Below are 19,150 nucleotides of genomic sequence, written 5' to 3'. Positions count from 1 at the left end.
TGCTACTGTTACAAGTCAACATTCCAAATAATAATAACAACAGAAATTAACAGCAACTACATATAAATCCCAACATTTCTGAACTAGAAGCATTTTCTCCCCAGGGGATGGGGTTACAGGTTTGACAAATTCTCTTAATCTGAAAAAAAATAAAAATAAAAAAAAATCACCTCTCTACCTCCCTTCCCCCATCCCTCTTCAACCTTCTCCCCTCCCCCCTGGGGCACGCATACTCTGACCATTTCATTTCACTGGAAAGTTGAAAGAAAGCAACACGCCATCTGCACCCGTGTGTGCTCTGGGCTGGAACAGCGAAGTTCTCGGGCAGAGCCTTCCGCCCCTGCGCCGGCGATGCAGCCGCTCTGATACCTGCTCAGCTCCACGCGGCATCTGAAGGTCTGTCCGCAGCCAAACAGTTGCGTCTCCATCTGGCTGCCAACCCACCCAAGCTTTCTTCTCCTCCACCGCCGCCGCCACCTTCCTCCTCCCCCCTCCTTCCCCTCCTTTCCATCTTCCCTCTCCACCCCCGCCCCCAATCTCCTCCTTTTTTTCTCACTAAAAACGGTTGCTGCTGCTGAAGCTGAGCGTCACTCGGGCTCCCACCGCAGACATGGCGACATTGACAGTGGTCCAGCCGCTCACTCTGGACAGAGGTAAGGGCGCGACCCGCCCGTCAGCCCATTGCCTCCCCTCTGCCTCCTCTTCTCTCCCCGCCAACTGCCACCGGGACAGGCGGACATGCTCGGGCGGGGGGAGCAGAGCGAGCGAGCAAGGGCGAGCGAAGAAGGCGAGGCGTTCGCGCTGAGAGCAGGAGACTTTCTTCCCCTTTCTCTGCCTCGGCTCCCCGCCGGGCCGGCTAGGGGTGCCTTCGCCGGCCCCGGAGCCCTCGCCGCCCCTCGCCGCCCCTCGCCGCCCCTCCCAGCCCCTCGCCGGGTCGCCGGGGGCCGCGGGCATTGTTGGAGCGGATGCGGGGCGACCGCCCGGCGCCCGGGGCTCGGGGCTGCGGAGGGGCCGGGAGGAAGCTCGCCGTGCCCGGCGGGGGCGCCTGCAGCCCGAGACCTGGAAAGCGCGGCTGGGGGGACCCAGGAAGGAGGAAGTTTGTTCCCGGCGCCGGGGGCGATGGTCCGTCCCGCTGCCGGTGCCCAGGCAGCCGCCCGGGGGCGGGCCAGGCGCACCCCGGGGCAGCGGTGCCAGGGCGCACGGCGGCTGGGCTGCGGCGGCGGGAGTTGCTCTTGGCCAAAGGGCAGCGCGGTGCCCCGGCCGGGGGCGCATCGTCACTGCAGCTGAGTCCCGTTATTCCCGGCTCCGAAGGCGGAGGGGGTCGTATCTGCCCCCACCGCCCCGTGCTCCCGGGCAGCGGCCACCCACAGTTTCCCTTGCCCCGCCAGCCTCGGTCTCTTCCCCCCGTAGCCACCGCGGTGCCCGGGCTGCGGAATGCGCTGGGACGCAGCGCAGACGGGGTTGAAATTCAACTTCTGACCTGCGACCCTGTGCGCCCAGCTCTCTGACTTGATGCGGAAGCGGCGTTCTCTTTCCCCCCAAGTCCTCCTCCAGCCTGAGGGTGAGGACATCCGCTTGGATCGGGGCCTCGCTGCTGCACCCCTGAGGGGTTACACCTGTCACCGAGTGTTGGGTTGTCTTCCTGGCTTCCCCTGTCCAGTGGTGAAGGCGCTCGAGTCCCGCGACCCTGCAGCGGAGGATACCTGCTTGTCCCCCTCCGCAGCGGCCGGATTTAGGACCCTGGGTGGCCATTTGGAAATGGTGTGTTCAGACGAAAATGATTTAGTTTGATGTGCCTCTAAAAATATTCTTTTGAGCGGCTTAAACTGGACTGTGGGACAAGGCAGAGGTGCATCCTGCTGCGAGTACAGTGGAAGAGCCAGTGAGGTCTTTAATTTGGGGAGATTGTGGGTGACTTCAAGGCAATCTGTTGGCGCCAGAACAGATCTTATTTGGTGCTCATAGCAACTTCGCTTGGGGGTAAAAGTTGAAAAATAATTATTTTTATTTTGGGAAATGTTAATTTGCAAACTTGTAAATTAATAACAGTACTTAAAGAACTCAGAAATCCATTGTATGATCCATGCTATCACTCCAGTACCATCATCTGCACTAAGCAGGATAAATCCATTGCCACTAAGAGCCAAACAGATGGCAAGCTACGAGAAATTATATATTTTCTAAGTATTTCTGTTTTAATGTAATGAGCTCTTATATTGTCTCATTACTTAATCAGTCTTTAAATAGCCCAAGTACATCGACTACACTAGGAGAAAAAAAAACAAAACTCCAAGAAAATTGCATACCTGAGGAATTGATATACTGCTACACACTACTGAAAATATTTCACTTTTGGTTGTACCTTAGCCCTTAGATGCCTCCCTCAGTTGTGGAGAGGAAATGCAATCTGACCAAGATCTGGTCTTAAAGTTTGTTCTTGTTCACAGCCAGGCTGTCCCTGTCCTTCCCAGTGTGATTAGTTTCATGCAGCAAGTAGCTCAAGAGGCAAGCTGGGAGAGACAGTGGTTGTAGCTGAATAAATTAATTCACCAACAGCTCAGTGCAAAGTGTGTAATTTACTGATGATGGGTTATCGGTAGGATTGCTGTGCATAAAGTCAATATATAAAAGTATTTTTATCTCTTTGTCATTAAAATACAATTAATTGATTAATTTAATCATTAAACTGATGAAATAAAGAATTCTGAAAGAAAAAAAAGAGAGTCTCTTAAAAGACGAAGCCAAATACTGCTTATCTGGGTCCTAGTTGTAACTCTGATACTTTGGATGAGTCAGTTAGTCTCTCTGGGCATCAGATTTCCACTGTGCCACATAAGGAGTTTGGCTTAGATGGTTCTGACACTGTTCAGCTTTAATTTGATTCATGAAAATGAGGACTCAGTTTCTGGTCACCTGCTGGAAGATTTTTCAAGTGCACCCCCGTTTCCCAGGTTGTTTTGATGCCCTTTGATGTGCACTGAGGTCACCTGCTGCTTTGGCTCCATCAAAACATTTCTCACACTGTTGCATCTTTCTCCTTTCTCCTTGAATAGAGCTCCTTCAAGGAAGAGACCGTTTCTAAACTCATGGTTGTGTTTTCAGTGTCTGACCTTGTCCCCAATCATAGTAGAAAAATCACACGTGAGTGTAAGTTAGTGTGAGGACGGCAGTAAACTTCATCACCGTTAAAATATAAGGATTTAGTAGTGAACTGAGGTACAGTTTATAGATTCACAACATTTTGGCCCTGGAAAGGGTGGCAGGGAGAACATAGGCCGGCAGTTTAACCTTTCATTTTCCCTACATGCTTGACAATTACTCTCAGTTACCATAGCTCACCAAGGCTGTGATCATTAACCAAGGGGGACTGTAGCAGGTGGGCAAAGGAGAGGAAGGAAGGAAGATGTCTGACAAAACCTCCAAGGACATCTCAGCAAGCCTGAATCCATGTCCATAATTTGAGAGCTAGTTCTTTTTTAGCATCTTCATTTTTCAAATGAAAAACATGAAGGAAAGAACAGGATACTATTTTAGGTACGAGGAGGTTTTACGCTACAATCTAATTTGTCTTATTTGATGCCCTTTGGCACCATAAATGGATTTATCTGGAATCTTCATGGCAAAGGTTTTAAGCAAACTAATCAAAGCTATGGATTGAAATTAAGATTTACTCCTCCCAGAGTACAAAAGACATCTGAAAGGGAGACGCTCAGAGTAGGTGCTAGCTTCTTGGGTCTTGTCTGGGAAGCAAGCCTCTGCTAGGACCAGGCTGGGCCCTGAAAGGATAAACAGGGCAGTTTAAGGTTTTCACTTCTCTGTGCATGTCCTAAGCTCCTTTTCATCTGCCATTAAGACCTCATATTAACTTTGTGGAGGCCTCTGGGTAGCTATTGGCAGAAGAGGTTCCTAGTCATTCTGGTCCCAGTCCTGATGATTTTTCATATATTTATTGTATGTCTACTATGTGTGAGACCCCACTATGGGATTGGCATGCATGGTGAGCTAAACAGACATAATTCATCTTTGTTGTAATTAGACTCTACCCAGAGAGAAAGATTAAACACACAGACACACACACACACGCACACATATATGCAAACCATTCATTATTTATTTATCTATAACCTACTCTATCCAAGTTGCTGCAGGAATACCAGGAACAGTGTTCCTGCTTTTATGGCCCTTAAGAGTCTAGTGGGAGAAACAGATAATAAGCGAGGAATTAATTGATTCAACAAGTAAGTATTGAGTGACAGCCTATGGCAAGCACTGTTTTAAGCAATGTGGCAGTACTAATGCACAAAGCAGGTAAAGTTCTAATGGAGTTTACATGCTAATGAAGAAGTCGCACATTGAACACATACATATTCTAGTACAACTATAAGTGCCAGTGAGAAAAATAAGACTGCGTCCAGGAGAGCATGTGAAGTATGATAGTCAAGGAAGGCCCTCTGGGTTGGTGACATTTAAGAGACCTGATGAAACTTAGGAGCAAACTTTGCAGCTGTGCTCTGGAGAAGAACCTCCCTCCCGTGTGCACCCTGGGACCAGGAAGGAAATTGTTGAGAAGATGTGAGCACAGCGGGGAGTCATAGAAACTGGGATGTGAGGAGTTGATAGCCAGGAGTTAAATGATGTAACTTATACAGAGGATTTTAGATTAACTGAAAATATGAAGTGCTCACAAGACAAGTAACGTGACATAAGGATAGAGGAAAATAGGGAAGGACCTATTTAGATAGTGTTGGTTTAGGAAGGCTCCCTGAGAAAGCAACATTTAAACAGTTCTGATCCTTACTAATAAAAGCCTAAGTAGTCCTCATGCCTTGATGCCCTCACACCATCACAAGATGGCTGCGCACACAGCAGGTGCTTGTAGGTGGGCAGGGCTGGGCTTGACGCTGCATGCGGGCATGGAGCCTGCCTGGGAGTCCCTCCTCCTCCCGACTCTGCGTGGTGTGGAGGCGGGATCTCCAGCTCCGGCCTACCTCTTTGGGGCAATCTATCGCAGAGCTCCTGCACTGTGACAGGGCACAGGCCAGGCTGCCCCCCCCTTTGACCCCCCCTCCCCCACCCCTCTGAGTGCATGAAATTCATGCACCGGGCCTCTAGTGTATTAATAAGATCCTTAGGAAAAAAGTATTCTGGAAAGAGGGAAGAATACACATAAGAGCATTTTCATATGTACAACTCAGCTACTATCTCTTTAATACATCTATAACCAATCAAATGATTGAAAAATATTACCAAGGAATAACAACACTCTATGTATCCTTTCTTGGTTATAAGTATACCAAGAAAATCTATAGATCTGTGTTGTGTTTCTTTTTCCTAAGCTGAAGCATCATATGTTATAACTAGATTTTCAAATGTAATTTAAATAGATATCACTATGCATAAATTTACATGTGAAATCCAAGTAGTCATAATATGCGATATATTCATTTTCATTTTAATATTTTATATTAGACAGTGATGTAGAAAGTAGCATTTGATAGTTACCCTTGTGGCAAAGAAAAGATGCTGATAAGGAGATTAGTGTGGATCTTCTCTTCCAGAATTTAAAGCATTCACAGCAATTCTTCCCTACAGCAGAGGTTAGTTTACCCAGATTTCAGTCTCTAAAATCAGAAATGACCTTCAGTTAAACTCAAGGGAACAAAGCAAGGTACCAGCCATGACATTTAAGACCTTCATAACAGATCACTATGTAAAAGACTTCATGGACTGAGGCACTTTCTTAAGTCCAGTCATTCCGATACTCCTTTCACTTTCTATCTCATCTCAAGGTCAGAGAAAGGTAACAATAGAATTTTTCAAAATTTCACTTCTGCTACCATTTCTCTCTAATTTTAAGCAGAATGGCTTAAAAATAATGGTTTATAAAAATAATACAAAGCCAATTTGTGGCGAGAAATGGATAATGAAGACAATTTTGAGGAGTGACTAATATTGTGCTATCTTAAATATTTGAGACTGTTTATGAAATGATCAGTAGCTTACAATCTTTCTTTGGTGCTTATATAAGAAAAAATGTTGTTGTCAACCGTCATCTAACTTTTCTGTGAATTAAATTCAACTTGGATATAAGTGTTAAGTGGAAATCTCGATTTCTTGGCTTCTAAAATGTCATACATCAAAATATTGATTAAACAACTCTTGATGTGCTTCCCCTTTTAAATTTTTGTCCTTTACAAATTCTAAAACCAAGAGCTTTTATGCTGTAGATTTTGACCTTATGGAGAAAAATAACGTGAGAGCAAGCATTGAATGCAAATGAAAATCTCATGGCACTACACTTTTCAAAGCATTTGTGATACATTAAAATTTTTCTCTCTTCCTTTCACTTCTCAGCACATGCAGAGCTTATTACTTTTTTTTTTTTTTTTTTTTTTTTTTTTTTTTTTTTTTTTTTTTTTTTTTTTTTTTTTTTTTTTTTTTAAGTTTTTTTCTTTTATTGCTTAAAGTATTACAAAGGGTATTACATATGTATCCATTTTATCCCCCCGCCCTAGACAGTCCCCTAGCCTCCCCTATCACCCAGTGTCTTATGTCCATTGGTTATGCTTATATGCATGCATACAAGTCCTTTAGTTGATCTCTTACCCCACTACCTCCTGCCCCCCAACCCTCCCCGGCCTTCCCGCTGCAGTTTGACAATCTGTTTGAGGCAGCTCTGCCTCTGTATCTATTATTGTTCAAAAGTTTATAATGGTCTCTATTGTCCATGAATGAGTGAGATCATGTGGTATTTTTCCTTTATTGACTGGCTTATTTCACTTAGCATAATGCTCTCCAGTTCCATCCATGAAGTTGCAAATGGTAAGAGTTCCTTCCTTTTTACAGCAGCATAGTATTCCATCGTGTAGATGTACCACAGTTTTCTAATCCATTCATCTACTGATGGGCACTTAGGCTGTTTCCAGATCTTAGCTATGGTGAATTGTGCTGCTATGAACATAGGGGTGCATATATCCTTTCTGATTGATGTTTCTGGTTTCTTGGGATATATTCCTAGAAGTGGGATCACAGGGTCAAATGGGAGTTCCATTTTCAGTTTTTTAAGGAAACTCCATACTGTCTTCCATAGTGGCTGCACCAGTCTGCATTCCCACCAGCAGTGCACAAGTGTTCCTTTTTCTCCACAACCTCTCCAGCACTTGTCGTTTGTTGATTTGTTGATGATAGCCAGTCTGACAGGTGTGAGATGGTACCTCATTGCTGTTTTGATTTGCATCTCTCGGATGATTAGTGACTTTGAGCATGTTTTCATATGTCTCTTGGCTTTCTGAATGTCCTCTTTTGAAAGGTGTCTATTTAGGTCCTTTGCCCATTTTTTGATTGGATTGTTTATCTTCCTTTTGTTAAGTTGTATGAGTTCCCTATAAATTTTGGAGATTAGGCCCTTATCAGATATGTCATTGGCAAATATGTTTTCCCACACAGTGGGTTTTCTCGTTGTTTTGTTGATGGTTTCTTTTGCTGTGCAGAAGCTTTTTATTTTGATGTAGTCCCATTTGTTCATTTTTTCTTTAGTTTCAAGTGCCCTAGGAGCTGTATCAGTGAAGAAATTGCTTCGGCATATGTCTGAAATTTTCTTGCCTTTGGATTCTTCTAGAATTTTTATGGTATCCTGTCGTACATTTAAGTCCTTTATCCATTTTGAGTTTATTTTTGTATATGGTGTAAGTTGGTGGTCTAGTTTCATTTTCTTGCATATATCTGTCCAATTTTCCCAACACCATTTATTGAAGAGACTATCTTGGCTCCATTGTATGTTCTTGCCTCCTTTGTCAAATATTAATTGAGCATATTGGTTCGGGCCGATTTCTGGGCTCTCTATTCTATTCCATTGATCTATATGCCTATTCTTGTGCCAGTACCAGGCAGTTTTGAGAACAGTGGCTTTGTAATACAACTTGATATCTGGTATTGAGATCCCACCTACTTTGTTCTTTTTCAGGATTGCTGCAGCTATTCGGGGTCTTCTTTTATTCCAGATGAATTTTTGGAAAGTTCGTTCTAGATCTCTGAAGTATGCTGTTGGTATTTTAATGGGAAGTGCGTTGAATTTATAGATTGCTTTGGGTAGTATGGACATTTTAATGATGTTGATTCTACCAATCCATGAACACGGTATGTTCTTCCATCTGTTTATGTCTTCCTCTATGTCCTTTTTCAACGTCCTGTAGTTTTCTGAGTAGAGGTCTTTTACCTCTTTAGTTAAGTTTATTCCTAGGTAGCTTAGTTTTTTCGGTGCAATGGTAAACGGGATTGTTTTTATAATCTCTCTTTCTGAAAGTTCACTATTGGTGTATAGAAATGCCTCAGATTTCTTGGGGTTAATTTTGTATCCTGCTACATTGCCAAATTCATGTATTAAGTCTAGTAGCTTTTTGATGGAATCTCTAGGGTTTTGTATGTATAATATCATGTCATCTGCAAATAAGGACAGTTTTACTTCCTCTTTTCCAATTTGGATGCCTTTTATTTCTTCTTCTTGCCGAATTGCAATGGCTAACACTTCCAGTACTATGTTGAACAGGAGTGGTGAGAGGGGGCATCCCTGTCTTGTTCCTGTTCTTAGGGGAAATGGTGTTAGTTTTTGTCCGTTGAGTATGATGTTGGCTGTGGGCCTGTCATATATGGCTTTTATTATGTTGAGGTATGATCCTTCTACTCCCACCTTGCTGAGAGTTTTTATCAAAAATGGGTGTTGAATTTTGTCAAATGCTTTTTCTGCATCAATTGATATGACCATGTGGTTTTTTTCTTTCAATTTGTTTATGTGATGTATCACGTTTATTGATTTGCGGATATTGTACCATCCTTGCATCCCTGGGATAAATCCTACTTGGTCATGGTGTATGATCTTTCTGATGTACTGCTGGATCCGATTTGCTAAGATTTTGTTGAGGATTTTGGCATCTATGTTCATGAGGGATATTGGCCTGTAATTCTCTTTCATTGTGTTGTCTTTACCTGGTTTTGGTATTAGGGTGATGCTGGCTTCATAGAATGAGCTTGGAAGTGTTCCTTCCTCTTGAATTTTTTGTAGTAGTCTGAGGAGGATAGGTTTTAGTTCTTCCTTGAATGTTTGGTAAAACTCCCCTGTGAAGCCGTCTGGTCCTGGGCTTTTGTTTGATGGAAGCTTTTTGATGACTGCTTCAATTTCTTCCATAGTTATTGGCCTGTTGAGGTTTTTAGATTCTTCCTGATTGAGTTTTGGAATGCTGTATTTTTCTAGGAATTTGTCCATTTCCTCCAGGTTGTCTAGTTTGTTGGAGTAGAGCTGTCCATAGTATTTTTTAACAATCATTTGTATTTCTGTGGGGTCTGTTGTTATTTCGCCTCTATCGTTTCTGATTTTATTTATTTGGGTCCTCTCTCTCTGCTTCTTGGTGAGTCTGGCTAGAGGTTTATCAATCTTGTTTATCCTTTCAAAGAACCAGCTCTTGGTTTCATTGATTTTCTGTATTGTTTTTTTGGTCTCTATGTCATTTATTTCTGCTCTAATCTTTATTATCTCCTTCCTTCTGCTCACTCTGGGGTTTTCTTGTTGCTCTCTTTCTAATTCTTTGAGTTGTAGAGTTAGATGATTTACTACCATTTTTTCTTGTTTTTTGAGATAGGCCTGTAGAGCTATAAACTTCCCTCTCAGGACTGCTTTCAATGTGTCCCATAGGTTTTGGATTGTTGTGTTTTCATTGTCATTAGTTTCCAGGATGTTTTTAATTTCTTCTTTGATCTCATTGGTAACCCAATCAATATTTAATAGCATGCTATTCAGCTTCCAGGTGTTTGAGTATTTTGGGTTGTTTTTATTGTAGTTTATTTCTAATATTATGCCATCGTGGTCTGTGAAGACGCTTTTTATGATTTCAATCTTCTTGAATTTGGGGATACTTTGCTTGTGACCCAGTATGTGGTCTATTTTTGAATATGTCCCATGAGCACCTGAGAAGAACGTATATTCTCTGGCTTTGGGGTGAAGTGTTCTGAAGATGTCTATTAAGTCCATCTGATCTAGTGAGTCATTTAGGATTGCTATATCTTTGCTGGTTGTTTGTCTATAGGACTTATCCAGTGCTGTCAATGGTGTATTAAAGTCCCCTACTATGATTGTATTGTTGTCGATCTCTCCTTTGATATTTTCCAGGAGTTTTTTTATGAATTTGGGTGCTCCTACATTGGGTGCATATATGTTTACCAGGGTTATATCTTCTTGTTGTATTGATCCCTTTAGTATTATGAAGTGGCCTTCCTTATCTCTTGTTAAGGCCTTCACTTTGAGGTCTATTTTGTCCGATATAAGTATTGCTACCCCAGCTTTCTTTTCCTTTCCATTTGCCTGAAAGATATTTTTCCATCCTTTCACTTTTAGTCTGTGTGAGTCCCTTCTAATGAGGTGGGTTTCTTGTAGACAGCAGATGTATGGGTCATGTTTTTTTATCCATTCAGCCACTCGATGTCTTTTGGTTGGAGCATTTAGTCCGTTTACGTTTAAAGTTATTATTGAAAGGTACTTGTTTGTAGCCATTTCTTTTTTTGTGTGGCTGTTTTCTTTCTGAGCTTTTTATTTCTTATTTTTATATCAGTCCCTTTAGCATTCCTTGCAATGCTGGCTTGGTGGTGACAAACTCCCTTAGCCTTTTTTTGTCTGTGAAGCTTCTTATTTCCCCTTCAAGTTTGAATGATAGCCTTGCTGGATAGAGTATTCTTGGATTCAGTCCTTTGCTTTGCATCACTTTGTAAATTTCAGTCCATTCTTTTCTTGCCTGATGTGTTTCTGTTGAGAAGTCATTTGACAATCTAATGGGAGATCCCTTGTATGTAACTTTCCGTCTCTCTCTTGCAGCCTGTAAGATTCTCTCTTTGTCCTGAACATTTGCCATGGTGATTATGATGTGTCTTGGTGTGGGTCTTTTCGGGTTCACCTTGTTTGGGACTCTCTGGGCTTGTGTGACTTTTTTCTTCCCCACCTCAGGAAAGTTTTCCGATATTATTTCTTCGAGTAGGTTTTCTAATCCTTGTTCATCCTTCTGTTGTTCTGGTACTCCTATTATTCGTATGTTGTTTCGTTTCATGTTGTCCCAAAGCTCCCTTAGGCTCTCCTCCTGTCTTTTAATTTTTTTCTCCAATTGCAGTACATTTTGGGTGTGTTTTGCTTCCTTGTCTTCTAATTCACTTATTCGGTCCTCCGCTTCTCCTAGTCTACTGTTGATACTTTCAATGGAGTTTTTCATTGCAGCTATATCACTCTTCATTTCCTCTTGGGTCTTACTTAGGTTGTTGATTTTTTCATCTGTTTCTTCTAGCTTCTTCCATATGTTATCGATTTTTTCATCTGTTTCTTCTAGCTTCTTCCATATGTTATCGATTTTTTCATCTGTTTCTTCTTGCTTCTTGAAGAGGTTGTCGATTTTTTCCTCCATCCGGTTTATGCACTCTAGGATCCTTATTCTGAATTCTTTATCTGTCATGTTGCATGCCTCTGTATTACTTAGCTGCTTTTCTGGAGAGTCCTCCTTCTCTTTCCTTTGGGGGTTTCTTTGTCTACCCATGTTTGATCTCACTGACATATCTAGACGTTGAGTTGTTCAGTGGTTGCTCCCTTGGTGGCAGTGACTCCTTGGTCTGTGGTTGCTCTTCGGGCGGTTGCGGTAGCAGCTGCTCTTCAGTTGTCAGCAGCTCCTCTGGTGGGTGCTGTTCACAGCTGTGGTGGCTCTTCTGGCTGGTGGGGCGAGGTTTCACGTACAGCTGCTGTTCCTCAGCAGAGGATGTGGTGCTCAGGAGGTTGCTGTTGCTTGGATCTGCTGCGTTGATTTAAAGGCACAAAATACAACACAACAAGGCACCACGTACCAGGCACTATACACAAATATATTTACGATATTAATAACCCCAATTAAAGGTGACCACCTGAATTAAGAGAATTAGGGGATAAGGAAGAAGGAAGAGAAAAAGATAAAAGAGAGAAAGGAAAAGAAAAGTAGGGACCAAAAAAAGGGAGTGCAAAAATGAAATTGGGAAAAAGGAAGGGGGAAAATAAAAGCGAGAAAAGAAAAGAAAGAAAGAAAAAAAAAGAGCGAAAAGAGAGAATGAAGTGGAAGAGGGGAAGAGACTTTTATATGAGGAGAATACTCCTATAGAACAGCCATTAATCCCAACAAATTCCAGCAACAGCTCCCTGGATATGAATGCAAACTAGAAACAACCAATAATATAACGATGAAAATAGAATGGTGAACACTAATCCCAAAATAAAATAAAGAAAAAATAAAATGGCACTTTAAAAAATGGTAAAATGGTAGCAGTAATAATACTGGTTAAAAATAAGAAGGTAGTAATTAAAAGGGTAAAATCAGGTGATGGAAAAAGAAGAAAAAACAAAAAAAGAACAGAAAAAAAAATTTAAAAAAAAAATTGGTTTCTTAGTTAAAAAGTGAAAAAAGAAAAAAAAAATTGCAGTAGTGAATGTCCTTCGTTTCTTCTATTCTTCAGTGTGGCTCGCCTTAGACCTTCCAGGTATTCAGGAGAGTGTTGAGATTCCCTGCGATATACTGTTCCTCTGTGTTGTAAACCACAGTCCTTATTTTAAAGCATGCCGCATTTATTTCCCAGACTGCCTTATTTTGTGTTTAGCAAAGAGTCAGTTTGTGGGTCAGCCTCTGGGTGGCAGTGTTCTGGGGTTGGCCTCTGAGGCTATAGGGCCTCTCTGTCCAGTGGAAGTTCACTGCCCAGAGCTGACTGCGTAATAGTTAGTTACCAGCGCTATGTTGTTGCTGGGATTGAAAATCCCCCTATAGGCCAGACCCTGTTAACTCCCAGGGACTGATCAGGTTATCTTAATCCTTGATCTTGTTCAGGGTGGAATCTGGGTGTGGCTGTGATCCTTGCCTGGGGGCCAGGGGGAGGAGACTCACTCTCAGGAGCGGGTGGCTGCCCCAGTCCTGGCCTCAGGGGTGTCTCAGCACTCAATTCACTACCACCTCTCCCGGCTCCCCCTCTTTCCCCAGTCTCTCCCCAGATTCCACTCCTCAGCACACTCTCCCTCTCTTCAGCACAGGTGAGTGTCTGTATCCGAAATGTCCCATGAACAGGATTCAGTGAAAACAAACAAACAAATGCCGGCCGCGGAAACGGGGAAGGCTTGGTTTCTGTAAGCTTCTTCTCTTACCGGGACTGCATGGTCAGGTCAGCTCTTCAGGCTGCCCCCTTTAGGCTCAGTCCTCTGTGATCACAGAACCCAGCTCTCAATTTCCCTGGCGGCGCCAGGAATCCCGCGGTTCTCCTTTCCCCTGTCAGGGGCTGTGCCTGTCCCAAGGGACGCGGCTGTCTGCCACGCGGTCTCCCTCCGACTCTCTGGGCTCAGAGGTCAGGCAAACTTTCCTGCCCAAATCCCTGGTTTTTTTTTTACCTTTCCAGGGGAGTTCTGCTCTTCCGGGCTGCAAACCCTCTCACCAGCTGAGCAATTTCGCCAATTCGGTGTGAGTGTTACTAGCTTCAGCTTCCATTTGCTCCGGGACACGACCTGGGACACGTCTGCCTATATCGCCGCCATCTTGGTTCTCCCAGAGCTTATTACTTTATGTATATCCAGATTCAAGCCTTGGAGCAAGCCCATAGCTTGTCTAATAATCTGTACTCACCAGTTTTTATAAGATCTGTATTTGCCTGGAAATTGCTTTTGCTCACAGTCCAAAAGGACTAGCCCCTTCTCCCCTTCTCTCTCTTCTCTCTCCTTGTTATAGATATATACACTAGAGATCTGATGCACAAAATTCGTACATGGGGCTCGGCCCTCACAGCCTCGACTTCGTCCAGAAGGTCATCCGAAAGGACGTCCGGAAGGTTGTTCGGCTGTCCGGTCTAATTAGCATATTATGCTTTTATTATTATAGATAGGAGAGATTAACTAAGAAGAAAAGTAAAAATTAACTTAGTTCTTATGTTGCTTTAAAAATATATCCCCCGGTAATTGTGATGGGAAGGAAGGAGAAGAGGGGCTGGTTATATGTTATGTCTCTTGTCCTAAAGCCTTCTCACATCAGCAGTCAGATATGTTTTAGCCTACAAACATTAAGTGCTTGCTTGCTTGCTTTCTCGTGTTTTCTGTAGGTGTCACTAAACATTAAAAAATTATTGAACTTTTTAAAAATAGCAAATCAATATTTGAGTGTTTATTTTTTCACTATGTAGTTCTAGGCCATTTTCCAGGAGTCAGAATTCTGTCACATTTACCTTTTCTTTCCTTTTTGATAATGAAAAGTTGGAAAGAGAAGGACCTAAATTTCCAAAGTGTTTTGGTTATTAGATCAAGGTATTTTATAGCATTTAATGGGAGTCTTATACACAGCTTTGAAATTGAAAAGAAATTCAGAAATTAATGACAGAGCTTCCAGAGAAAGAAAAATAAATGTGGTGAGTACCTTCTAATTTGGTGTGTCAGCTCTCTAAACCCTAAGATAGATTTGGTGTGCTCTGCTTAGTTATGAAATTAACGATTTTGCTTTTAGAGTGTTTTTTTCAGGAATCACAACTAAGGAAAGGGGACTATCAAATGAGAAAATGTATACTGGATATTAGGGCTTGTACTATAGGTACAAAGCCAATACCTCTTAGAGGTTTTTTTTTTTTTAATTTTTATTTTAAGCCTTCATATCTTCTATTAGGATATAGTTTTCATCAGATCAGAGATGTAGAACCCAACACATTGTTTGGCATATAGTTGGCACACTCAACATTTGTCTATTGGTTGAAGGAATGAATGAAATTGATTTAGTTGGACCCAGTATCCTGAGAGTCATTCTTAATGGGAAAAAAAAGCCTTCCAACCTATAATAATGCAATGGCTGTCTTAGGTTATTACCTTTCCTCTGTGTGTAGCAGACTCCTAAAAGTGGGAAGCTTTCCAGGGCCAAGAAAAGAGGTGATGGGTTGATGTTGGTGTTTGTAGCTCTACTTCCATTGCTTGAATGTACATGCTGTCTTAACTTGTTATTAAGTCAGGCAAGTTAATGCCACCAGAATACAACTGAAAAGGTAAAAAACAAAAAAACAAAAGGTGGGTGGGTTGGGCCCCAGCAGAATTCCTCCCCCCCCCCCCCCCCGCACCATACACACACACACACACACACACACACACACACGATACTCTGTTTCATCTTATTTATTTTTTAACTACAAATGGAGGAATGATAAAGTTATGTCCTGATAAACAAGTTAATGTGGATTTAATTTGAAATCACTCTGTATTTTCAAATGTAAGCATAACCTTAAAGTCATATGATTGAGTTTACTAAGTAGTATGCTAGCTGAATTTGAAGACTTGCCTAATAAAAATATATATAGTCAAGGACAACTTGGTAATTACGTTGATTGAGAATTATTTTGCTGTTATATTTAGATAGTTATTTGTCTTGGACAGAAAACTAGAACTTCTAATTTAAACTGGTGGTAACTTCCTCCTAAAAACACTATAGCTATTTCAAGTCCAACTGGTTTTGCTATTTTTGTTTACTTGCCTAGTGTGGTAATAGTTAATATATTTTGGCATATATATCTTTTCTATCAAAGAATTATCTTTAAACAAAAAGGATAGAATAATGGGAATCACAGAATTGTAATAAGATTTAAACGCCTAAATTAGACGGGGGGAAAAATAAAATGACAGCTGAGTTTTGGAGAATGGCAGAGAGACCATTGAAAGTGGTTTTTGAAGAATATTGAAGAAACACAGTAATTGTTTACAGACAAATATTTTGCCTTCCAAAAAGGTGAGAAGGACACTGTAGTCCAATCTACCTGCCAGAAAAACCTAAGGCATACTCACAGAAGAGTGGGATATTGGCATTTAGAAAAGAAAGTGGTAATCCCACAGAGCTTACACGGGATCACTAAGGATAGGTCTTGTCAAATTTTATGCTTGTGCCATAGCCATACTATACTCATGACATCACAATTCTTGGGGAAGCCTTGTGGAAACTGTGGAGGTGTGTGAAAGGGGATGGTTGCTCCCTTGGGTATCAAGTGGTTGAAACTCTATACCAAGGGATTTTCCTTCTTTGTCTTATTCAACACTATTATCAATATCTTGTACTAGGGTAATAGACAATTTTTACACGTGACCTAGACTTGGAAGGAATAGCAAACGCTATGACCAACCATATCAATGCTCTAAAATTATACCTAGCTTGAATGACAGTGTTAAAGAACAAAATCCAACCAGGAAAATTTAAAAATCTACTTGGCTTTATTAAGTGATTCTTGAATCTGGCAGCATCCCATGTAGCAACCAGAAAGGCATACTTACGAACTGTACAAAATGGAAGGTGTTTGTAAGCAGAAAGAGGGTGACTAAGAATTTAAAAAAGTAGATTGTTTTAGGCAGGGACAGCTTCCCTTAAGGGAAGGATGGGAATTTAACCAGGCAGATGACCACACTAGTGTTGATCAGGAAATTCCAGATTGATTGGTTTAAAATTCCAGTTCTGGGAGAGGCTGAAGCTGCAATCAGGTTACTTATTAATTTTTTGTTTGGTGACATAGCTTAGCAAAGGTGCCTCTATTTTGGCGCGCGCATGTGTGAGTGTATGTGTGTGTGTGTGTGTGTGTGTGTAACAACAGTTTACAATAAAAGAGATAAAATTTAGTGGAAATGAAATGTGATTTTCATTCATTCATTCATCAGCCAAGGGAGCCAGCCCCAGCTATTCACTTTTCTTGTGTGTACTGCCCAGTAAACACTGCCCCACAGGACTCCACTCAAGCACCTTGGAAACCTCGTACAGGGCCAGGCCATTGGGACAGTCCTGGGCTGGGGCAGGGGAGACTTAGAATGGCAAACAGGCACTCCAGAGCCAGCCTGCCTGGATTGGAAACACTAGACTGTTTTCCAATCTGTCTTCTTATTTGTAAAATGGCAAATGATAAAAATAGGACAGAACTCATAGGAAGCTGGCTTTAAATAAGTTAATATGTACAAAATACTTAAAACAGGCTTGACATATTAACTATTCAACAATGAAAATTATTTCTTCCTTGAGTCCGAGAAGGCATGTACTCCCACCCTGCTGCCAGAGGCAGGAAGAGATAATGTTTGTTGCCTACAGACATACTTAGAGGCAGGGAATCTATTTATTTTAGTGCTAGAGGCCCGATGCATGAAATTCATGCAAGAGTAGGCCTTCCTTCCCCAGGCTGCCAGCACCGGCTTCCCTCTGGCACCCGGGACCCGGGCTTCCCTCGCAGCCCCGGCTTTGTCTGGAAGGCCATCCGGAAGGATGTCAGGTCCAATTAGCATATTATGCTTTTATTGTTATAGATTCTCTAGAAGCAGGGAGCATTTGGACATGCCTGCAGGTCAAAACAAAAAGATTCCTGTACACTCACCTAATCTGCCAACCCACTCTTCCCCCAAATCACTTCTTTCTTGATGCTCCAATGATACTTTTTTTAACATAATTCTGGGAGAGCACTTAACTACACAAAGTTAAAATTCTATTTTACACTGCTGTCATCCTGACACCATAAGTTATTTATACACATGTTTGTGTACCCATTACCTACTACAGTGCCTGAAATTTAAGTGCTCAAATATGTGCTGAATATATTGGTGGTTTGTCTTTAAGTGTTGTATCACTTCAAGGTTAAAACTAGGTAAGTGAGCAGAGATACAAAATGACAGATTTTTATTCAAGAAAAAATTCCCTACCTTTATTCTCTTCAAAATTAGAATGAGTGCCTTCCGAGAATTAGTGAACATCCTATTACTGGATTGCTAGAAACATATGGGAAAAAATTGAATGAAAAATTGGGAAAGTTGTTACAAATAGACTTTAAGATTCAGTAATTGTTTAGGACAGGGATTAGAATTTATGTCAATGTTCAATGTTTTTATTCTATTTATATGAAGACATCAAAAGTGTACTGAATAGTTGGCTGGGGAAAATATAACCGAGAGTGACTTTTTTATTCCTTTTCAGTGCTATTTAATTACAAAGCATCACGAGACACTGAAATAGGCAAACATGTGCCAGTCAGGGTGTGAGCTCTGGATCCAGACGTCTGGATACAAATCCTTCCTCTCCCTGCCTCTTCCTAGCTATTTAACCTTGGCCTGTTACTATCTTCTCTGTACTTGCATTTTCAGCTGTGAAACTGAATGTAATAATGCTCTGTACCTCCTCAGGTTGCTGTAAAAATTAACTGAGAAAACATATGCAAGTGCTAGGAGCACTGCCAGGCCCATAGTAAGTGCTCAGTAATGAGTGATTATCCTCACCGCTTCTCCCCAGAGCCTGCACTCTTCCCAGTGCAATAAATGGGAAGTGCAATAGATAGATATAGGGATGAATTGCAATTCTGCCACTTACTATCTGTGGAAGCTTAGAGTATTGCTTACTCTCTCCTCATTTTTCTTCATTCTTAGTATGGGAAAAGGGACACCCACTTTGCATGGTGATACACTCCTTTGAGTCTTCCTTCAATTAGCCATTCAAGGAAAAGTGAATGAGAAGCTACTCTGTGTCAGGTCCCAAGTCAAGGGCCAGGGGGTAAAGCTTGCAGTCTAGGGAAGATAGACATTGGGCAGTTAATTTATGATAACATAGTTTGAGTGTTTTCGCAACAGCTCACACAGAGTGAGCATTTACAACATGCCAGGCATTGTGCTTCGTGCTTTTCATGTTTCATTTCAATTAGTCCTCACAAGACGCCTGTGAGGCAGATGCCGTTAGTGTTTTGAAGATGTGGGAATTGAGGCATAAAGAGGCTAAATAAAGCAGCAGAAGCAATTGGAGCTCAGGCTAGTTGGCTCTTGAGGCCTTGAGCTTAATAACCATACTACACCTGGGAGAGCAAGTACATAGGTCTGTAACAGGGTCTGTAACAAGCCTTGGAGAACTTGAACCAACACAGAAGTGCTTGCCAAGGCTTCAAAGAACAGGCAGACAGGTAGGAGGCACACCAGGACAGCAGTTGCCAAGGACAAAAGGGAAAGAACTTTGTCCAATGCTTACAAAAAGAATGTAAATTAAATGTTGGTAAAGAATAATTTTTTAATATAATTTAAGTGATGTATTTGAAAAGTCTAGTAGAATTATTAGAAAATAGCAGGTGTTTAATAAATGGTTGTGCTTATTATTCA

The 19,150-nt window shown here is 41.8% G+C and overlaps 1 protein-coding gene across 1 annotated transcript in view; it reads left to right on the top strand.

Annotated features, from left to right (window-relative positions):
- Positions 1-250: 250 nt before the first annotated feature.
- Positions 251-19,150, top strand: part of LIN7A (lin-7 homolog A, crumbs cell polarity complex component) — a 136,468-nt gene continuing 117,568 nt past the window's right edge. The window contains exon 1 of the mRNA XM_059683709.1: positions 251-653. Coding sequence (XP_059539692.1) covers positions 611-653 — 43 coding nt within the window. The 5' untranslated portion in view covers positions 251-610. The remainder of the gene's footprint in view (positions 654-19,150) is intronic.

Source organism: Myotis daubentonii, chromosome 2, assembly GCF_963259705.1.
Source record: "Myotis daubentonii chromosome 2, mMyoDau2.1, whole genome shotgun sequence".
NCBI lineage: Eukaryota > Metazoa > Chordata > Mammalia > Chiroptera > Vespertilionidae > Myotis > Myotis daubentonii.
Note: the sequence above shows the minus strand (reverse complement) of the source record. Positions and strands in the feature narration are given on the sequence as shown.